General features: G+C 38.1%; 1 protein-coding gene across 1 annotated transcript; it reads right to left on the reverse strand.

Moving 5' to 3' along the window:
• Window positions 1–963: 963 nt before the first annotated feature.
• On the reverse strand, window positions 964–22231 carry ptchd4 (patched domain containing 4). Its single transcript, XM_058756368.1, has 3 exons — window positions 20357–22231; window positions 16461–16941; window positions 964–2700 (listed from the first exon to the last, which is right to left on the reverse strand). Exons 1-3 carry the CDS (start codon window positions 20960–20962, stop codon window positions 1037–1039), a joined length of 2751 nt encoding a protein of 916 aa, XP_058612351.1. The 5' UTR covers window positions 20963–22231; the 3' UTR covers window positions 964–1036.
• Between the last annotated feature and the right edge of the window lie 1952 nt (window positions 22232–24183).

The following is a 24183-nucleotide window of genomic DNA, read 5'->3' on the forward strand; positions in this document are numbered from 1 at the left end:
GGGTGTATTGGAAAACCTTTTTTAAATGGCATATGCAGTTTAATATTATATGCAAAACATTTTAGTGATTCATGTCGGTGGTCTCCAAACAAAGCACCTTCAGACACTATTTATTTACCCGGAAGAGTAAGACAAATTACAGTCTGAATATCAGCTAAATGTCAGATTTGACAAATGTGCTTTCACTGAACATTTAAAGGAGAAAAACCCCTTTTACAATTCCACATAATTCATTCTATTGACCATTAATGCTTTGCTCGGAGGATATTTTCCAGGTAAAAGGTGGGACCTCTCGGGGGGAGTCTCAGTGAATACGTCTAAATAACTGCTACCAGAGAAACTGCAAACACACTATTATATTTGCTACAGGACATTTGTGATAAATGCATGCCAAGTGTTATTTGTAGGAGAGTGCTGCATAATTTGATGGACGCTGAAAACTGCTACTTCCGTTCGCTACTATTTTTCACATAGTTATTTTTAAACAGAGTTGGTCTTGATTAATTATGTAAGCACAAGGCTGGAGGAACGTGAGGTGCATAACAGTTAGAAAAACACAGAGTGATCAAAAAGAATCGTGTTGGTGCTAAATAAGAGCAAATGTACTTGTTATGATATCTGCTCTTACAAAACATACATGAATACCCTTGGGGATACCCCTAGAGATCTAAAATAAGCAGCAACCCACCTGCTTAGATTCATGCTCATAACATTTTTGGAGGCCTTCTTTTTAGGCCTTTTGTATTAATTCATGTATACAGACAACCTTCCTTCGCAAACCTTTCATTAACGGCTAACATAAGCTAGCAGCTGCAGATGTTATACACTGTTCTAGACGAAGGGTACACAAGAAATGAGTGAGAAGGGGTTTTTAACTCTGGACAGCACTGTTGTCGATTGCTGGGGTCGCGAGGGTCACCCCAGGGGCGAGAGTGCCAGACTCGGCCACCTCTGGACCTGTGAAGTGCTGCCTGACATCGCCCCCTAGTGGACAGGAGCTAATTTCTTACCACTTATGTTCACACACATCTTTCAATCAAACATTGGTCACGTGGTCCGGGTTTTCCCTGACTTCGATGCACTCGATTTCCTCTCTCTCCCTCTCCCGCTCCCTCTCTCTTTCCCGCTCTTTCCGTTTGGCACGTTTCTTTTTCTTGTGCCGCTTCTTAGAGGGCGGGAAGAATGTCAAAAACACCGGTAGGATGACGAAACAGTGCAGCACTGTGCAGCCGGCCGTCAGAAGGGAGCACTTGAACAGTGTGTAGGTCAGGTTAGAAGGCACAAAGAGAAGAGGCATTATCCCAATTACAAAACACGAGGTGTTCTGCAAAATGGCGGCCCCATGCTCCTCTAAAGAGATCTTGATGCACTGAGTCCGTGTGTGCTCAGTGGCCAGTACGAACGTGTAGAGGTGGGGGGCACAGTGATCCATGGCAAAGTTGAGTGTATAAATAAGGCACAGGATTGAGATGCTGTCCATGTCTACATTCCAGAGCGTCATGAGACCCAAGACACCCAGTTCCACAGAGGTGACAGTCAAGATCAACCAGAAGTTCCCCAGTGGGTTAATGACCAGGAAGAAGGTGAGGATGAGAATGGTGAGCACGCTGAAACCTGACGTTAGGATGGGGGAGATGATGGAGGAACTGTAGCGGTCCATGAACACGAAGGTCGGGTTGAAAACGATGAACTTGATGCTGTTTATGAGGGAGAGAGGTCGAAGTCTCTCCAGCAGCTCCACGACCTCCTCCCTGGTCTTCTCGGTTGTCCTGGCCACCAAGTACATCTTGGACGCGATGATGTCGTACTCGTCTCCGTTTTTGGAGAAAATGATGTCGTCCACAAAGTGTTGATATTCTGGACTCCTCAGAAAAGAAGTCTTGAGGATACTGATGAAATCACTTTTGGTTGACGCACTGACATTCACGACCCTCAGATAGTGAAAGTAATTATCGATCCATGAAATCTTATTAAAGCCCTGGCCCAGAGTCTTGAGGTGCTCCTGTACTGTGGAGTTCCAATACTCAATGGGTTCATAGATGTAAAACCCAATCACCGGACTGTAGTTGCTAAAGTATTTCTGTTGGGTCAGGGCGAACGACACACTGGGCGAATTACTAGCTAGAAGATTAATTATGTTGGAGCCGTCGCTGATTTGTAAACATCCCATGAACGAAAAGGAGGCGTAAATCAGGTAGAGGATAACCACAAAGGGCTTGACGTAGGTGTTGGTAATCCATTCTGTGTAATGCTCCCTCAGGAAGTGCTGAATGAAGTGGTTCTGGTACGGTACGCTGTCATGGTGCGTAGACAAATCGTGGCCGTCACTCATCATGGTTTTGAACCAAGTGGGCTGGCGGTCCAGATACTCCACCGAGGGGATCTTGCAGCAGAAGACGCTGTGATAGCGGTTTTGCTCCAGCTGCCCGGCAAACACCAGGCAGGAGCCATAGAATGAGAATACATAGAAGTAGTTCACCAAGATTGCTACACACATGCTCTGGCAGAAAACCTTCACGGATTCGATGTTGGTGAAAGGGCTGGCACCCATGCCGAAGGTGATAATATAGAGCGAGCTGGTCATGGTGTAGCACACCATCACGTCGGCGAACGCATCTGCCACTCTCTCCTTGAAGGGCAAACTCTCTCTGGTTCTTCTCCAACCTGCCAGAAGCTCAAACACACCCTTTGTTCCATGGCCTGAAAAAAAAGAAGAAGAAGAAGAAAAAAAAAAAAAGAAGCAATTTATTGTTTGATGCATGGAAAATTCACAGTTGATTACACAGCATGTGCAATGTCAGCATGAATATAATCTACAAAAATATAAAACATGAGTAGTGTAAAACCAATATATTAGCCAGGGTAATTGCCCATTTTCAAATGATCAGCATTGGGTGAAAACTGTGTCCACTTGGCTAATTATAGTGATAGTTGTGTCAGTTCCAAAATCCCAAAACAGCCAAGTTTCAGTAGGCAATATACTTTTTCTACTTTTTTTTTTTTTTTTTTTGCAGTGAATTTTAAGCATTTGAATTAAATTCATTAGAAATATATTACAAACCACTTGTCCTAATATATACAATTTTACTTTCAACCCACAGCCCTCAATCAAGTTTGATTTTGAATATTAATCTATATAAATAAATTAGATAAATTAAAAATGTGTTAAATCATTTATTTTCAGTAATTACATGAATACTTTGCCATGATTAAATTGTACAGTAGAGGCCAAAAGTCTAATACTATTAGTGAAAATGCTACTATTTTTTTTATTTTTCCTATTTAATAATAAAAATAAAAATAATTAATCTTCATTAAATTATCAGCCTAAAAAAAATGACTAAAATGTTACCACGATTTACCTAAAGTAAACAAACAGTGCAAAATCCTCAAAGTCTCTTATTAATAATAATAATAACATAAGCATACAACTTATAATTATATTAGAATTCTTGGTTTTCAAAGTGCCCTCAGACTTTTGGACCCCACTGCGTATCAGCATTTTTTCAGTCATTGCCTAGATATTGGCATGGTCATCGGTCATAATTGTCAACCACTAAACATGACTTATGGAATAATAAGCCTTTCATGATAGCTGTACGATGAGCAGTAATTCAATTACTCTTCTACCATCCACCTATGAGATCGCTCAAGCTCATACATCACATCTAGTGTGTGCACACTGTCACCTTTGAACATTTTAATACATATGACTTTCATCCATCCACTAAATATTTCACTCAGCATCAAGGACATCACGGCTCATCTCTACGCACTCTGTCGCTGTCAAGAATATGTCAAAAAACTACTCTCTTACCTCTTTCTACAAAATCATAAATTTTCATTGACCTGACAGACACGGAGAAAAACCTAATTAACCATAAAGGATTACGCCAATGTAATGAGTCAGATGGACTGGCTTTCCCTGCTTTTAGCTTTATTAGGATGAAGAACAAGTCCATTAGCTTGTGTGAATTCATCTGCAAGATGAGGAGGGCACATGGTGGGCTGGTGGTCACCCGGTGGCCAAAGATCCAGGTTGCTAATGCAAAGACTGCATGTTCAATTACATACACTCATAGAAGGGGCATCACAATCTTTCTTTCATCATCAAGCACACTTAAGATAGGCACTTAGCCTCAGGTTGCTCCGAAAAGGCTGTCCCTGCAATTATAGGAAGCTGCTCTGAATAAAAAGCAGCTGCTAAATGGTAATAAAAACCTAAACTACTAAACACAAAGTTTGGTAGAACTTAGCCATCTTAGACATCTGAGCGTGAAAATGGGTCACCACTTGCCACATTATATATACACACTATATTGCCAAAAGTATTGGGTCACCCCCTTCTAATGAACAGGTTGGACTACTTTAGTAATTTCCATGAGTATAAATCTTAATGTTTAAGCATATAATGATATTCTAGGGAATTGTGTGCTTCTAATTTTAAAGCAACAGTTAGGACAGGACCCTTTTCTACTCTAACATGACAATGCCTCTGTGTATAAGGCAAGGTTTAAAAAGAAATGATTGATTTAGTCAGTGTGGAAGAACTTGACCGGTCTGCAGAGAGCCAAGTCCTAATCCAAGCTGAACACCTCTGGTGTGACTTTAAATGCAGATCTTCAGCCAAAAACTCTTTACCAAACACCAATGACTTGTACATATGGGTACAGTCATTTTAGACATTTCCAAAACTGTTTTTAAATACATGAATTATGTTTCCATCTTTGTTGCCACAGTTTTGGAAGTGCCTTTTTCTGTTCTAAAGAAGGGGGTGTCCCAATACGTTTGTCCATATAGTGTATGTATAAAGTAGTCCAACCTGTTCATTAGAAGGGGGTGACCCAATACTTTTGGCAATATAGTGTATATCAACAAAATCATTGTAAGAGGATTTAATTTGTTGACCCTGCCATCTCATGAACAACAATATTACTGCTTGAGCAATTCTTTTGCATTCTCCAATTAAGAAGATTAATTAGATTCATGAAGTGAGTGCCATTTATTATTTGGAAAATGTGCAAAGAGTTGTAAGATGCTAATGGATGATAAGCAAAGTTTCCCTTCATCTTTGACAAATGTAAATTGTAATCTCTTGGCTGATGGAGGCTAATTCATTTAGTTCAGTGATTCCCAATCTGGAAAGTTTCTTTTGTGTTTTGTTAATAAACTAAAACTATTAGAGAAAAAAAAAAAAAGTGTAGAAATTTTAATTGGCAAGTGTCATAATACATTTTTTAAGCAATTTTGAAATAAATAACTTGAATTTTTTTTTTTATCTTGTAAACCTCTTGTAAACAACTAGTATTATAGTACAACAAGCTAGTATGTTTAAAGCATATATAATATGCTTTGCATGTGTGTGTGTTTTGTATAATATGCATAGTACCAATTAAATTCATTAACAACAAAGAGATTATATACTTTGCATCAGAATTCACAGTAAGTGCAAACACTGAACTCCACCACATTTTCTGCAAAAAATAACCATAGCTTTCCATGTTATTTTTTAATTGACCTTACACATGAAACAAGGATATTTTGCCACTGGCCTGCTATAAATGTCCTCTGACGGTCTTCTCATTAACATTTGTAAAAATGTGTTTCACTTGTGTGATACATAAATGTTAATATGAGTTAAAATCAACACATCACTGGTTTGGTGTCAATGCAGTGATATTTCAGCCTTACTGATGTCTAAAAAGGTTGGGAAACACTTATCATAGCATTCTTATCATTAATTACTGGCATTTTATTGTTTTAAATAGTACAAATATGTTGGCGCCAATAGCCTTGTGGTTATTGTGTCGACATACAGTGCAACTGCACTCACGGCGACCCGAGTTTGATTCCTGTCTCGAGGTCCTTTGCCGATCCCACCCCCTCTCTCCTCTCAGTGCTTTCCTGTCATCTCTCTCTACTGTCCTATCTATAAAAATATCTTTAAATATTAAAAATATACATTTTTAATATTTATAAACCACAAAAACACAAAGATAATTTAGGCATTAGCATTTCACTGTTCTGGTTTTAGACATCATCACTTTTCAGATGCTAACATACCACTTAAACATGATGCATGAGGGATTTCCCTACGTAGGACAAATGAGAGGTACAGGAATGGTGCTTCTGAATTTATTACCACACTCTTATTCAGAATGACATAGCGATTTCTTCAGTGTGGGCCGAGAATGAATCACCACAACATAAATGGAGTGCCATCAGGCTGCTGGTCAAGGGCAGAAAGAAAATGTGCTCAGTTCTAAAGGTCTCTAATGAAACAGGACAAAGAGACAAAACATGACTAAACTACTGCATATCTGCCTATCAAGCCTTTTTTGTCTTATGCTCACCAACAACCCCATCAGGAAGGTTCGAGCTGTCTTCATCTACACCAAATCAGAAAAACAGCTTCTTATTATGCTACATATAATTTAGAATTAACATAATCGAAATGGACATTATTATAAGGACTTTTTTCCTTAAAAAGTCAGAAAGTTGTTAAGCTGTTAATTACAAAGAAAAAAGATAAATAGTTTTTTAATTACTATAATCTTTTAGTAACCTTAATATTTTCTCATTTCTGTTTTATGGGTTTAATCTTGCCAAGTACCTCCTCAAACTTGCTTAAGTGCCCCCTGCAGTAGCTGGGAATCACTGGGTTAGTGCTTTAACAAATATAAGACAAATATTATTTATTATATTCTCTCCATTATAAATGCTTTCAGTTATTAATATCCACTATTATATTATTCTTTTATTCGCTTCTCCTTTGTAAAACGATTCAATTCCATCTTATTTTCTGTCATCTTGTGACAATATGCAAAAGCTTACTCCTAAAATAGCATCTACTGTATGGCAGTGATTTTGTTTCAAACAAGCTCTGTCAAAATTAAATTAAATCGGGGCCAGTAGAGGAGTGCTTAACAAAGTGACATCTTGAAACAAGATTGACACGTTTTGCCGCAGCAGCAGCGCCAAACGTTAAAAAGTACAGCAGCAAATAGAGTGTATTCAAAACTGAAAGCTCAAAGCCGCGAGCTGGCATGGGAATGCCGCTTATACATTACAGAGTAAGACAGAGATTTTTAAAGCTTAATAAAGCCATTTCAAAGACATCTAGGATGATTTCACTGGACCAGCACAATAGGGCCAACGGGTCTCTCAATATCCCTGAACGTGGAGTAGTGAGTGACCCCTTGCTGTTCAAGACATACATTTACTTCACTATCATACTTCAACATTAGTAGACAATGTTGGAGAAGCTTTGAAAGTCTACCTTGCCAAGTTACAAGCTAAATATAATTTAAACTAGTTACAACTACAACCAAGCTACCATTTGATTTTTTTTGGGGGGGATTTCTATAATTTCTATAATAACTTTACAATAATGTCTCATTTGTGAACATTAGTTACATGAACTATGAGCAATATATATATATTTAAATAATATTAGCAGTATATTTTTACAGCATTTAAAACCCTTTGTTAATGTTTATAAAATACAATTGTTCATGTTAGTTCACTTTTTCCACATTTTCTTTTAATGTATTGGTAAATGTGAAAGTTAACAGAAGTATTGCTGTAGATGTATTGTTCATTGTTAGTTAATGTTAACAAATGTTAACGAATGAAACCTTATTGTACAGTATAAACATAATTTATATAACATTAATTAAACCTACATTTGAACAGGTAAATTTATAGTAAACACAAGTCTAAACCATGAACATATAGGGATTCAAATGTGTGATTCATTTGTGAATCTGTTCATTTACGTGAAATGTCCAAACAAACTGACTCACTAATGAATCTGACTTTCCAGTGCTACTTAAGAGAGAGAAAAATGAAACACACTTATAGATAAGATACTGAAAAATGTAGTTGACAAAAAAATAAAATAAAACATAAGTAACCCATTGAATCAAATATGATGTTAGTCTTTCTATTTAAAAAAATATCACACTGTCTTGTAAAACATAGGCTCCATTAATCTCTGTTTTTATTCACAACAAAATAGATTTTTTTTTTTTTACATTGTTGTGTATCTACTTTTAGTTTGTTACTTCCCAGCAATGGTAGTAGTCGAGCAGACTTACAATATTTCAAACAACAGACTCAGATCCCAGGGTAGTAAACAGGATTGTGGCAAAAGCATCCTACACAACACTCAGATCTGACCTGCAAAAGGAGAAATTGCACTGCGCAAACTGTGTTTTTGTGGGTGTGTTTGTGTGTTACCGGATTTGCATAATTCCTTTAGTGAATCGGGTGCTGAAACAATGCAGATCGCATGCACAAACAAACAGTGGGCGCAGTTCATTCATAGTGAATTCCCTCCCCCAGAGTGTTTCTCCCATGCTAGTGAGAACACCATAGGGAACTGAACTGCAGTGTTCCCTGCAGGTCTCACAAGGGGTATGGTAGGAAACAAAGGGCTGTACCTCATGTCTCTGGGTGCTGGTGGATAGGTACAACATTCCACATAGCTAAGGAGGGCAGTTTGTCACAGGCCTCCCGTGGACAGTTCTACCCAGCACCGGCTGGAGGAAAGCTACTCTGAGGCCTGGCTTCAATATAAAGAGCTGCATCACCTCTCTCGCTGCAGTGCAGTGAGTCATTAAACAAAATTACTGCTTTAAAACTTCAGCACCAGAGCAGCTGCAAACACATCCATCACCGGCAGGAAAACACCCTACGGATGGACCCTTCGTGCACCTCTCATAAAGCATGTCCAGTTGTGACAGAAGATGGGAAAAATATTACACGGATTTCCATACCGTGTCAGTCTTTCTGTGCAGCACTGACAAGACATGTACAATAGCCTATATATCCTCTGAAGAGATATTCTTGAAGTAATGCAAAATATTTTAGTTATTTTGCTATTTATATTTATTTCCAAGTGGTATTACCACATTGTTTGGACATGCAACATGGTATTATCATCATAGTTCTTCTTTGTGCCAAATGCTATATCAAAATGGCTTGATTTATTTGAAGTAGTTCACCAACGGATTCCCTGCGATGAATGGGTGCCATCAGAATAAGAGTTTAAAGAGCACATAAAAACATATATTAATGTCTTATGAAGCGGAAAAGTTGCATGTTTGTAAGAAACAAATCAGATGTTTGGACTCTCATTCTGACGGCACCCATTCACAGCAGAAGATCCGTTGGTGAGCAAGTGATGTACTGTAATGCTAAATTTCTCCAAGTCTGTTCTGATGAAGAAACCAATCTTGGATGGCCTTCAATTATTCCTTTAATGTGCTTTTTATGTATTCATATCATATCTTACAGATTTTTATTTCTCAAATAATTATATCTTGCTTTTGCAGTGCAAAAAACTGTCTTTCATTTTATTGCGTGACATAATCAGTATGAAGGCAGCTCTGTTCATTCAAAAACAAAAATAAAACATGCAGAGAACGCTGTATTACAAAAAATGCCCAAAATTAGCATCTCCTTTGACAGTGAACATGTCCTTATCTTAACACGGCACACATCACAGCTCACCGTTAATCCCGCTGCTAAGGATTAGGTGTGCGGCGTGCACAAAACTCAACACAACACAACGGTGTCTAAGTAGAAAACTGGGCACTTTGCAGAGCCAGTCAAACGATTGCAGTCAGAAGATGGAGAGGATGGTGTGACACTTCTATCGTAACGAGAATCATTGTAATGAAAGGCTGCTGCTTCTTGTGGCACCCCACACATCTGCTGCATCTGCAACTGCTAATGAAAAAGCTTGTGCAAATGCACCACATGTAAATCAGCAGAGGGCTTGAGTTACGAGCACATAATTTCATTGGAGTGGACCTCATCAATCCTGCTGTTGACTCTACGAACCATCATTTAGCTGTGTTTCCATTTTGAACCTTGGAATTTCAAGACTGTCATTTCAATAGAAACACTGTACAATACACTACCATTCAAAAATTTGGGGTAGGTAGGAGTTTTTAATGTTTTTGAAAGCAAGCATTTTTTTTTTTGAATACAGAAAAACAGTAATATAGTGAAATATTACAATTTAAAATAACTGTTTTCTGCTTAATATAATTTCAAAGTTTTATTTATTCCTGTGATGGCAAAGCTGAATCTTCAGTGTCACATGACCCCTCCCAAATCATGCTGATTTGGTGCTCAAGAAACATTTATTATTATCAGTGTTGAAATCAGTTGTGCTGCTTAATATTTTTGTAGAAACCATGATATTTTTTTCAGGATTCTTTGATAATAGAAAGTTCAAAAGAACAGCATATATTTGAAATATATTTTGTAACAATGTTAAAGTCTCTACTATCACTTTCTGAATAAAATATAAATTTCCTTAAAAAATTGCTTTATGACCACAAACATTTCAAATCTGTTCCGTTAAGTTAGAGGAAATATTATATGAATAATATATTTATTCTTTTTATCAAATATTAAAGCAGACATATAAATAAGAAAGAAGGAACTGCCCTAAGATCTTTTATGCTAAACATAAAGAACCAATCTAAAAATAGCCAAGATAAAGTACAGTACAAAGTATTCACATATCACATGTGACTGTCCAATAAAAGAAGACTGATAAAAAAAAAGTTGGAGCTTTATATAGTTAAAACTTTTCATCTTTCTTATGGCCTACTTTTCTGCTGAGACGCCCTGCATTTATTGTGCCATGGGCCACACTATTTCAACTACTGAATTTCTTGACCTCAAACCCACAATTTAACTGTTCATTATCAGTTTCGCACAAAGTAATGAGGCTATTTTGATATCAAAAAGACAATGAACTACAACATACAGTAGAAGCTAGTACAGTTTTAAACAATACATCAGCCTTAAATGGAAAGCAGCAATCAAGGAAGTGGTTGAATAGCTCATGATCGCCCTTTTCCATCACTTGCTTTCTATATGCCATGGCTTCAGTCACATAAACTCATGGGAGAATCTACCTTACAATCTATGACAGCATTTCATGTCATTGTAAAACATGCCACTGTCAGCATGTGTCAGTGTGTTCAAGGCCCTCACCGGAAGATCTATTTCTCCTAACAATTGTACTCCCACAATAAAAAACGCACTTTTCCTTTTAGTGGTCTAGAAGCATAAAGATGACAGTAAAAATATTGTCAAGTTCAAACAGCTTCAATCCAAAACACTCTTGTATTTTTAATGCCAATTATTCCACTTGAAGCAAGCCACTAAACGAAAAAAAAAAAAAACATCCCGTAATTTCCAATCTTGCATAATTTTCAATCAGAAAAAAACCTGTGAAACATAAATCATAAAACTGAAGGATAAAAGGACTGGAATGTTAATGACAAATGGAGGGAGGATGAAGAATAGCTGGACGTCTGTTACTATTTCTATTTCACGCACCGATTCAGTAGTCGCACATCATGCCTGACCAAGCTATGCAAATGCATTTTTTCTCTTGGTTTGCGATGTCCAACAAACCTTTCTCATTCTGATTCTTCCTCCTGACAATGGCAAATTATCCAGCCACAGGCTTAATGGCATGTAATATGTGATGCTTGAAGACATTTGCGATAAGTAGTTCATTGGTAAGACCCCTAATCTCTTCCCCAGGACTTGCTCTTGCCTTCTAGCACAGAGGCAAATCAATGGCATTCAACATGGCCAGTTTTCAAACTACTAACACCCCATCATCTATATTTTCCTGCGGGAGACAGCAAAGGTCTGCTGAAAAAGCTGGTGGTTGCACGTGTTTGTTTCTAGAATGGTGATTGAGATGGGATTGGGCTTCCCAGGCACGGTGAATGTGTGTTAGTCATGACCAGGCACAATCATGCTTGTGAAGAGAGAATTGCAAGGAGACGGACCAGATCCCAGGGCACATGCTGTTCCACAGTCTGTGGCCCTAAATGAGCTCGATCAATAGAACTGACGTGCTGGGGAGTGACTACGCCACTGCACACACACACACGTACACACACTTACATTATGGTTCATGACAGACATACGGACGTCTAACCCAGACTTTAACTGAAAGGGGTCATGAACAGCCTTTGTACTGTTCTCTGTGGTCCACTAATAATGTTATATTTTTACATCAAAAAACATAATTAAGAAGTAATAGGCTATTTTCTGTCCTTTTTTTTTTTTGGCTTTTGCAACATTACTGTCGGATCCAATATAGTCGGCACAGCATCGTCTTTTACTTTCCAACTTTCTGAAAATCCCACGTCGTATTGTGCCTTGTTTGTAAATGAATCCACAGTAAGTAAATAAAGGATCAAGTTCTGACTGACGTGGTCTGGACGTCAGTCTATCCACTCTTTCCTAATGTTGGGATCAGAAGGAGGGCAAAATGTCAAAGTTCATATACATAGTCATCTTTCTCCTAATTTTGTCTTAATCTGCTCTTTGATTAGTTCTTTTATTTGTGTTCGTCAGTGTTATCTATTTATCTTTCATCTCTTTTCTCGTATAATGATCGAATTTCTTATGCTTATCATATCTGTCATAACAGTCATAGTCAAATTTCATAAATGGATGTAGGAAAACAAAATAAAGGTGCAACAATGTTTTCTTTGTGATTTTGACAGATCACATTTTTCACACGTTTTGTAGATAAATTCCGAAATTCAATTTAAGCCAATATATAGTTTCTACAGAAAAGCAACCAAAGACAGGTCGTTGCCCAATTAATTTTTAAATTACGTGGCAACATGAAAAATAAATGAGCATTTGCAGAAGTGGTAAAGTCAGCCTTTATCTTGACCTGGACCACGTTTTGGAAAAGCATCATAAAAATGATTTGTTGTAGGGTGTACTTTGAAACTATTTTCCCTCAGAAGTTGCTAGTAAGTTTCACAAAAATTTACAAAGAAACGGCAAGTAACACACTGAATTAAATGTGGCATTTTGATGTAGAAAGACAGAAATGGTATTAACTTTTAAAACTCAGATAATCTTGTTTTATTTACAACTTTATAGATTTTTTTACAGTCAGTGTAGATCACAGAAACCATTTGCACCAATGGTCTTCACAATCTACTTAGCTTAACATAGTTTGTTATTTTAATATAGATTTTTGGATAAACTCAGCTTTTTATATATATATATATATATATAAAACAGTGTGGTTTTGGCATTGTGCCACTGCTCTGTTTCTGGCTTCACCTTTCTTTTCTTTTATGAATTTTCATTTCTTTGCTGTCAACACGACTCGCTCACCATGTGAACTTCTCGCACCTGTTCAGCTTCAGAATATTCAGCAGAGCAGACTCTGACTATTTTTGGAGAGGGTGAAGGGGACCACAAATTGAAATACTAAAACTACTTGCATGACACAGAGCACAATTAGTTTTTTTCCACATAAAACTGGTTTAATGAATTATTATTTACTTCTACAAACCCTTTCTGGTATTTTAAGAGCTGCTTGAAGATTCTTTAAAAATTATCCTTTTGTGGTGCATGAAAAACAACAGCAGCTGAGTAAATAATTACAGAAATTTCAATTTTGATTCACATCCCATTCAAATATAAATTAATACATTTGACATTATGAGAATTAACTTTATAATTTCTATAATGCTCATGATCAAGGCTCATCATAAGTCAACAGCAAACAGCTTTACTGTATGTGCACTCAGATCAGGAGGGGAGTGAGTAGTCTGACATTGATTTCCTATCCTGTCATTTGTCCCAGCAGAACAAAGCATTTGCCGCTCTGCCACTAAGACGTGTGGCAGGAAGCAAGTCTATAAATAGGCCCCTTGCTGTATGCGTCTGAACAAAAATAACCTCCAAACTTAAATTGAAGGTATAGCACGCACTCCATCCATTGTTTTCTGCAGAGCATCCATCTTCTGCCAAGTCCTTTTAAAGGGGCAGTTCGCCCTAATATGAATATTCTATCATTATTTACTTACCCTCATGTCGCTTCAACCCCTTTTTGTCCCATTAAAGACAAAGATTTATTATATAGCTTGACCACATCTGTTTGAAAAAAACATAAAAATGATAAAAGTAATCCAAAAACATGCACTATGTACAGTATATAGGAAAACCACAATTTTATTCTATGTGTCTACTCTATCAAAAGACCTTTCAGAATCATTCACAAACTTGAATCCAATGTCATTTTGCCAACTTGATGGAGCCACCCCCTGTCCCCGGGGTCCCTGCAGCACATTGTGATGTGCCGTGTAGAGTGTCACCATTCATCTTCGCCGGTGGGACAAAATCTATTTCTCCAGATTGTCCTTCCTGCAAAGCTCAAATGCAAAGCACAGTAAATCACAGGTCCTCTGGTATTGTGCAAAGAGCTCGAAATCCAGTGGTCAGGGAGCAATTAATCTTTCACGCTGGGCTAGCCTTGCAATAAGACTGAGCATCTGAGGGGTCCAGATCATTAGGGACACCGTAAATGGCTGGCTGAAGCTTAAGAGGTGAGTATACAGTACAGCACCAAGCATTATTACCTTTGATCCACAAGCTCCACAAGGACATTCATGATCATAAAATCCTACAGTACAGTCAGTCTCTTCACTGACAATGTTGCTGTCTTCTTAAATTGGGAAGCCGCATGTAACTGATGGTTGATTATTCTATTGTGCTGCTACAATAACCAAACCCATCGCAGTGACTGACTGAGAGTAAGAATGCTGTAAGCGGTTGTTCTCTGCAGGTTGTAATTGTGCTTTTGCACCCTGTATATCCTTGTTTTGAGCGAATCATGATTCTACCTCCACAGGAGCAAACAAATCGACACGCTTTAAATCCGAAGCTAATTAGTTCCACTCAGTTGAGGGTTGTGACAGTCGTCACCTAAGGGCATCTAATGTAAGCTAGACAGGTGTAAAATCTAAGGGTGTTTTTAACACCTGCGAGATGTGTTGAGCTCTGAGTTCGTTAAATTTCCAAGTTTGTTTTAGCTTGCTAGATTGTGTTCCCAGGGGTTCACAAAAATAACACGTCAGAAAGAACACAGCACTGTCGGAAATTAATGACTGCTCCTTATTCTCCCAAAATGCACAAACAATAGAAAGAAAAGGAGCTAATTATCATTAAAAGGATAAATATTCTGCAGACTAAAATATTCAGATTGCATTTATTGGTGCAAAGGCCTTTTTTTGCTATCTAATATCATTTTTGGATTTACTACATTAATAATTCTAAATTAAGTTTCAGTCAAGCGCTATTATGGAGGAGACCAAATCTGACATTTGTCATCAAGTGGGTCCAACACAGCAAAATGTCATCAAAAATCAAATACTGAAATGCATTTTTCTATATTATTCTTCATCTGTTGACTTATCTATTTTCTTTTTCTGTGACTTGGGACAAATGGTGACAAATAACATTTTGTTAGTCGATGAACTGAACCGATTAGTTCAAAACACTGATTTATTCAAGAATAAGATGACTGAATGAGTCAATGAATCATTCACTCATCGGATTCATTCACAACAATCATTCACTAAGGAGTCATTGAAGCATTCACTCAGCCGATTTGTTCAAAGCACAGATTCATTCAGGTACTAAACACCACTACATGGTGTTGCTTGGAGATGATTGAATTATTTGGAACTATTTCCATTGGCAGAGTAAATATAGAGGCAATACTGGGTTTAAAATGTAAGTTATGCAAAATGAAATACTTGTTTATTGAGCTGTTTACCGTATAAAAGAACACTTGCAGTCATTCTGTTCATCTGAATATCACCACTTACTGTACAAACACAGATTATAGTAGCCAGGCACCAACCAACCTTTTAGTGTAGTATGTTTACAGTAAGACATTTATTGTAGTCAGGTTTTTACCTCGCATAGCTTCGTTCATGTTTTTTTCAAATGAGCGCATTTAACCTGTCCTTGCTGACACCTGCCTGATTTGGCAAGGTTTTACCAAGTGACATGAATTGTAAACATTACAGAATTTGATTTGATGTCAACAACTAACAATATGTAGAAAGTGTCAATATTTGATTATATATTCCGTTGCATATTATTATTTACATTTAGCTTATTTAAATAGTTTGTTTTCCTGCTGTTGATGACCCTATCAGAGCAGACCTGCAACCTACCAGATGGAAACCAGTGTGCTAGGTCAGTGTGTCCTGCCCCACCATTATTTGGTTCTATGTAAAAAGGTCAACAATTTACTGAGAAATTCAATGGTTTATCATGAGTGGTAGATTAAATATACCATAAATCAGATCCGCAGATCATGTTAAAGCTACATCCATTTATATTAATCTTAATTTGACAGGCAAACATTCACAGATTTTTCACTGTACCACAGAAATATTGTCCTCTAATTGTCTTCCATTTCTATTCATAATATCACAGATTCTCCCTATATGAAGCCCGCTGTTGCACAAGCATTGACCCCGATGACTGCCATGGAAAATAATTACACCCTCCCTCCCGAGGAGTCACACAGCAATTATAATAATCCTACATACAATCACAGCAGTCTCCGTGAACAAAGCCACACTTACCCATGGCAAAAAAGGGGATCCCAAGCAGCGTAGAGTTAAATTTCCCATCAGAGATGAAAAAAATCCCAGCTGCCGTCACGTTGGCGATGCAGATGGTAAGGACGCCCAACAGGCCCAGGAAGGGTTTCCCGCGCAAGCAGTCCCGCATAGAGCTGGAGATGGTGGCTGCCAGGAGCACCAGCACCAAGCTGACCAGTACCTCGCTCTTGGCCAGCACACCTGTCTTGTGGAAGTCCCGCCATAAGCTGAAGGACGTAAGTGACTGGATGTGTAATTCCTGGCTGTCTGTAGCCAGCTGGTGTACCAGCTTACAGAATTCACTCTCCCACTTCTCAGAAATGATGTCCTGCACCACTGGCCCAAGGTTGCGGAGGTAGTAGGTGATTTGGATGGCGCGAGCAAACTTGACCTGTTGATCCCGGCTATTTGCGGGAACGGCCACGCCACCCAGCTGATGGCCAATAAAGGACACTCGACCATCCTAGAGGCAAAACAAACCACTTAATTTATTTCCTTCATTAAAGGAATGTTATGAGTGAAATTGAATTTGAATGCAATCTAACAAGTGTACTTTGCAATCAGTGAAAATCAGCTGCTGTCCAAAAATGTTAGATAATTGGTACATTTGGAACATCTGAGTATTACTAAAGTTGATTAACAAATGAATTGAGATCTGTAATATGGGCTGCTGGAAGAAATAGCAGTAGCGGTCATGTGCCGATCATAAAAACAGTTTAACACTCCAACCTATTCCATATAATATGTCTTAGAAAATCAAAATGTCTGGATAAAAAAAAAAAAATCAATATACTGCACATTTTTACACTATACATTTGTAAATCATTTAGTATAGAGTTTTATTAGTGGATTAGTAGTAGCACATTGAAGTCATTTACAGCATCAGTGCTTAAAAAAAAACCAAAAAAAAAAAACCTTACATGTAAACACACCCGAATTAAAACAAAACAAAACAAAAAAACAATATGTGTGATAGGTTGGTTACAGAGCCCCGCACATGACATGCAGGGAAACATATTATTTATTATTGACACATTGTAATAATTTTTGCTTGTTTTGATTTTATTAAAACGAGGGAACAAATTAGAACAACATGGCCACGGTTTACTAAAACGAGGGAAATAATTCATAATTCATGGCTATATAAATATATTTTTCCTGCATGCCATGTGCAAGGCCCCGTAGTTGTTAAGGATGGACAATAAAACACAAACGTAAAAGTGACACCTTAAAGAGGAATGAAAGAAAGGTGGAGAAGTCAGTCACAAGGTTGAATTTGCAGAAAAGAAGGCCTGAAGAGTGCAACTAAAGCAAGCAAGTAGTGCATTGATTTTACATTTTCATGACTGGAATATTTCATTGGGCTGCCATACCAATTGTTTGTTTGCATGATGTAGTTTACTATTGACATTTTTCTAAGTTTGGATGCCTTGGTTATTTTAGACTTATGTTAGTTCCAATCTGGGCTGCGTTTCCTAAAATCATTGTTAGCTAACTATGGCCGTTAGTTCCATTGAATTCTATTGGCAATGACGGAACTTGCGACCATAGTTGCTTTTGGGAAACACATCCCTGGTTGTGAAAAGATATTGGGTAGAGTTATGCAACTCAAGGTTGCATTTCATATTTATTTATTCCGCAACTTCCTCGAAAAGTTTTGACTACTACTAGTACTGCTACTTTACAGAAATCATATTTTTATCAGGCTACTCAGGTGATAATGGCATATAAATATCCTTTGCAAAGCAATGTGCTTGGTATGGTATTTTGCTGATAACCTACAGTGATACGCCTCTTCGCTGCACTTCTTGTTTGGGACCCATTAACATTTTTTTAAATTTGCATATGAGCCAAGGGCTGACTTGCTACACCACTGCTGCATTTTAATATTAATTCCACGCTATAATCATGTGTGACTTGCAGAATCAGCAAACCAGTTAATGAGCAGCTTTGTTGGTGTGGATTTGTTCTGGTATTTGAATGGATTTAACACATTTCAACAATGTATTAAAACGGTCTTCCATAACCAAAAAAAAAAAAGTTTCTCAAGGCAGCAGTGTGTGCTTAGTGTCTTTTAGCTAAATGTCAGACAAGAAAAACAGGCAAGAAGAAAACACAAGCTAATATCAAACCACAGCATGGAGCTGGATAAACATGTTAAGACAATCTCCACAGTTGAACAACAGAATTTTTGCACCAAAACAATGCTGAATTAATAAAATCCAAGAGCAGATAGAGTGTTATTGTTTTCAATAGTCTCAATATTTCAGAATCCAGTAATGAGCTGGACAGTGCATCACCCTGCTGAGAAAGCGATGTAGCCTTGGATGCAGCAATACAGCCTCAAGATGTTCTGAAAAGGACTGGCACAATATGAATGAGCGCTTGTAGAGGCCACAGTAAGCGCCTCATTCACACAGATCCTGCTCCTGCTCCTACTGTCGTAGGCTTGGGAAAACAATAAGATATCTGGCTTGCTGTACTGTTGTGTTATATTTAGTCTTTTGTCTGTGAATACTGCAGCATTTTGATAAAGATTGTGTTAGTCTTACAGGTTTCATACTAGATGCATATTCAGTCTCAATTTACGACACTTGAAATTTAACAATGTGCAATACACTGCAGGAAATGGTTCTATACTACTGTAGATCATAAGTATAAACTATTTTTAACAGAATTACGTTCATGTTTTTATGCTAAAAATGAACTAATATGTATTCTGTTAGAATATTTAAATAATTTCCAAGAATCACTAATTTAGATTATTGATGAATCTAAGTAAGCACACCTTTTATTCACAATTCCAACAATGGTCTTCCCAGCATACACTGGGGCCTGAAAAATTAACATGGTTTCACTGTTTCCCAACAACTGTTGTTGCTTGATTGTCATATTTACTGAGTAACAATACACTGCAATATATTATTCTGTGCTACTGTAGATTGTGAAACACAATATATAAACAATGGTATATTCAACAGAATTATGTTCATGTTCTTATGATCAAAATTTGGGTGAACATCATTTAAAGGAGGAAAAATGTACTGAAACTTTTTTGTTTGTATACTTTCAAAATTAGTTTTTGTTCAAGCATTTCTTATACAGGCACATCTTTTGCTCTTAATTCTAGCAATGGTCTTCCCAGCATTCACTGGGGCCTGAAAAATGAATAAGGTTTCACTGTTTCCCAACAACAATTGTTGCTTTATTGTCATATTTAGTAACTTGTTGTCTTGTTATGGCAGGATGTGTTTGTTACTGATTAGTTGATTGTTACCTGTATTCAAAGATATTTCAAAAATTGCATAAAACTATTTTAAATTAATACGACTTCAGAATTCTTCATAGAGGCAATACAGAAAAATGCGAGTGGTTCTTGTAATTCCAATTAACTCAATGTTTTTAATTACCTGTTTGTATTTGAATGGTTTAACACAGCTCATAATTGATACTGCATTCTAAACAGTTGTAGCCTATTTATTTAATAATATTGCTTGTCTTTATTTTTTATTGATTAAATATAATGCAAAAGGTATACATTGCAAAATAGTCTAGATTCTGTGAGTGTCTTCTAGTGTACATTGCATCACCAGGCTCCTCAGAGTGCAGTACTAGAGAACTATGCAGCTGATTCCGAGGCTGCCCACACTAGAATTACAGCAGCACGAGTCTCTTCATAATTCTGAGCGTTTCGTATAGGTTTTATGAGGCACAGTCGCAATATGCCGAGCTGGTTTTTGCCGTTTCATTGTTGCGATGTCGCTCCATCGCACACAAAGGCTGCGTCTCAAAAACCTCTAAAAAAACGCTGTCTCGTTAGGCGGCTCGCGAGGTTTTAAAACACAGCCGCTGTGCTCCAGACAATGTATGTCTCTTACCTTTAATGTTGTATTCGGATAGCTGACGGGGACCTTGGAAAAAGTGCTGTTAGACAGAACAGCTAAGCGAATGTCTTCGAATATGGTGATGATATCATCCAGGAGGCATCTCTTGTCCCGGTGGCTCAGGACACAGAGATGCGCGAAAGTGTAATTGAAGCCTTTATAATTGACACGCATATCCAGGACCTTCTTGTGCACCTGGAGCACCTGCTCGGCCAGTTCCAGGATATTTCCCCCGGATTTGGCCAGCAGGATGAGTCTGCCATATCTGCCGGGGGTGTGCAGGTCCGAGTACAGCTTGTGCTTGGACTGGTCGATGGGGAAGAGGCTGTTGGCGAGACTCCGCTCGATCTTCGCGAGGCTGTGCGTTGGGGCGACCAGGATCTCCAGGTCCGTTTCGGGCTTAAACCGGCTCAGCACCGTGGATCCGAAAATGATGGTCAGGACTGCGGGGACGGTGAGGAAGAACACCGGATGCCTGCTCACGAACAAACCCAGCCAGTAGAAGGAAGATTTCAGCCCTCTGTGTATCACTTGCCGCAGCATCCTCCTCCAGATCCAGCTTGCAGCAGATGATGCCCCGGTTCTTCCTATGAAGCACATGTGACATGTGGCTCCAGTTCAGTCAATCCGTATGAGAATACTCGAGTGTACACCTGTGAAGCACTGCAGCGATTTGCAAAAGACAGTCAGATATTGATCACTATAGATGCTTTTTGGTTCCATCCCTCCCCCTGATGTATGACTGTTTCTCTCGCTTCTTCTGCTGCAACAGCAGCCAGCCCCAGTCTGATGTGCATGTGTGCTTAATTCGGACTATTCGATCGGAGGCGCCTGATTTATGGGCTTGATTGTAACCATGTGCTGCTGTGTGCACGGAAGGAGAGGCAGACGGGGAAATGCTGGATGGTTGGGAGGGTGGGGGCTCATTTTTAAGAACACGCGCGATTCAAAGCCCTTCACGATCGCGGACTCACCTCTTGAAATAGCCACTCGATTACTAATGAATGAGGCATTCCCATTTTAAAGCTAAGGGCTGTAGTCCACACACAAGGCCAAATGCAGTTACAATGCAGACCCGCTAAAAATAACGCTGATTTCCAGACCTGAATATACGAGGCTACTCAAATCAAAGTCCTTAGGAGTTTTCTGATGTAGTGACTCATTTACCACGAACAAAACCTAGAAAGTTAATAAGCTAATAAACGTTATTAACTTACACTAATAGTACATATATTCCTATTTACACATTAAAACGGCGTTTTCACACGTTTCGGTAACCGCAAAGTTGTGCAAGAACGACGAATAGACGCTTCTTAAAAGTCGCGATTGAGGTAACCATAGCAACCGTAGGTCATTCGCTTTCCATTATTCGGAAGTAGCCTGCTTTGACAATTCCTGACGTTATTTACAGTAGCCTCATTATGGCTTATAATAAATCATCTTTAATGCTAGGCTATCCTTTAATTTTGTGCTATAATTCATTCGCAAACTCAGCTTTGAATAAAGCTCTTTCTTATAGCCTATATAATAACTGTGCATCTCAGAGCCTCAGAATACATGATCAGCCTGGGGGTGATTCTTCAGTTAGAATACTACTGACTACTTGAAATCTTGAGAAACGAAACTTTCCTTCTATGTTAAAAGCTTTATGTTTTATTTCTTTGTGGAGGAGAAGTAGCTAAAGCCTCTTTTATACTTGGCAAGCAAAGCAGAACACTGTCGGAACCAAAAATAGATTAAAAAATAGACCAAAAATAGCTCCCGCGCTGGAAAAAGATCCTTATATTACCTAACTATTCTTAGTTTTTGTTTTATGTATCGGTCTAATTCATTTATATGTATTTGCTTAGTTTTATTTTTGCATTTAGATTCATGAAGGTACTGTTTAGCACATTTTTATTTATTTATTTTTGTGAAATGGTGGTTCTGGGACATAACTTACTTCAGGCTCTAACTTAATATGATCTACAATATCATTTACAAGTCTGAAATATAGAGTAATCTGTAATAAAAACTGGGGTGATTCATACTCTGTAAATAAATAGCAATGACTACATAATGAAAAAATCTGTAACATTTTTGTAAGAAGCCATAGCACCAGAAAGTCAAAAACAGATTTAACCAAGATCTTTGAGTTGAATAGTGGAGAATAAATTCACTGTGAACTCACAGTAGAAGAATTTCCCATTGTTATTTGTCATTTTCACTAATGTTCTTCTAACCTATGAAGTGAAGTGAATCCACAGTTCTAAACAGCTACCCGTGGTCTGAATAACCTGACACAAAACTCTCTACACACAGATATGGATGCATATTTGTTGTTTGCGCCATATTTTTAACAGAAGCCCCTCATAAAATAATTTTCTGCACTGCTGATCATGTGTGACTGCAGAGATGACCTGTAATCCTGTTCGGTTACAGCTTCTTCATTATTTATGTGTGGATGATGTTGTGTTTACAATGTGAATGGTTAGACGTGGTCATCAACACAGAAAGACTGTAATTTGGTTGCTGACTATGAATAGTAAGAACATAACCACCTTTGAGCATCTGGAACATATACTGTAACTGGATGCAAAATCAGTTGAGAACAGCCACATTAAACAAACTGCTTTGTGATGGTACACATCAAAATCTATGGATATGTCTGAATGACCGTTAATGGAGAAAGATGCTTTTAGCCTGCAAAATGTTTTAGTTACAGCATCTACCAGCAGGGCATACCTGCAGAAGCTAACCAGCAAATCCATTGGATGTATGAATGATGCAGACAAACGCCTCTCTCTCTACATAAATCTGACATGGCAGAAAGCAGCATGTTGCAACATAATTGGGATGCAATGGAGACCATCACAGACTTGCCCTAGTTTATTCCCCAAACCATTACCAAAATGAGAGCACTCCTTTTCCAAGCATGACAATTTAATCTAAATTTAGAGCCTTCTTACCTGTTAGGCTCAAAGGAATTAGTGCACACAGTATCCACTCACAGGTGTCAGGAAAGATACACTTAAAACACTACATGAGATAATTAAATGATATATGTAAATTATCAACACTTCCCACATCTTGTAAGCACTGACATTGAAAACATTTAGGCTCTTCCACTGCAACGACTACTGCAGTGTTGCCAGATCTCACTAGAAAACAAGCAACCTGGTCTGACTAAATAAGCCCAAAATATGCAACATGCCTAAAATAAGTCTAAGTAAACAAGGTTGTAGATGAAAAGGTGGCACACAAGGGTAATTTATGCATCATTGGGAAAGGTAAAGGCATAAATACAGGTGTAAAAAGAAAATAAACTATGCCGATGCTTACTAATGACATTATGTAATGTGGAACTCAAAAGAAGTTGCTATTTGTAGTTGGCCTAATTTCATTGCACTATAAGAGCCAAGTACTTGCAAGCCCAAATACATCACTATATTCTAGAAATAAGCCAAAAATACACAAGTTGTGTTGAGAATGAGAAATGCAATGTGAAAACAAGCCCAAGCAGATGTGGCAACACTGGACTAACGAGACGATGAGAGATTAATAGTGCTGGAGTTGGAAAAAGACGTGGAAGAGGAAAGTGGGACAGGGTGTTGTGCGGTTGAGAGGAATCCCATATTTTTTGCAGTCTCAGTGGATACGGGCCTGCAGTCAAAGCTTAATGTGCACTTCCTGCCAGCCGCTGTTGCCAGGTGGTGGGCTTGTGCAAGAGTGGCAGGAGAAACGCACACACATCCTCAAGCACAGCTGCGGAGAAACTGCATTGTGAAATTGCCACAAAATGTGCAAATACAAAACAAACACTGAATTAAATTAAATTTAAT

This window comes from Onychostoma macrolepis, chromosome 20, assembly GCF_012432095.1.
Source record: "Onychostoma macrolepis isolate SWU-2019 chromosome 20, ASM1243209v1, whole genome shotgun sequence".
NCBI classification, from domain to species: Eukaryota; Metazoa; Chordata; class Actinopteri; order Cypriniformes; family Cyprinidae; genus Onychostoma; species Onychostoma macrolepis.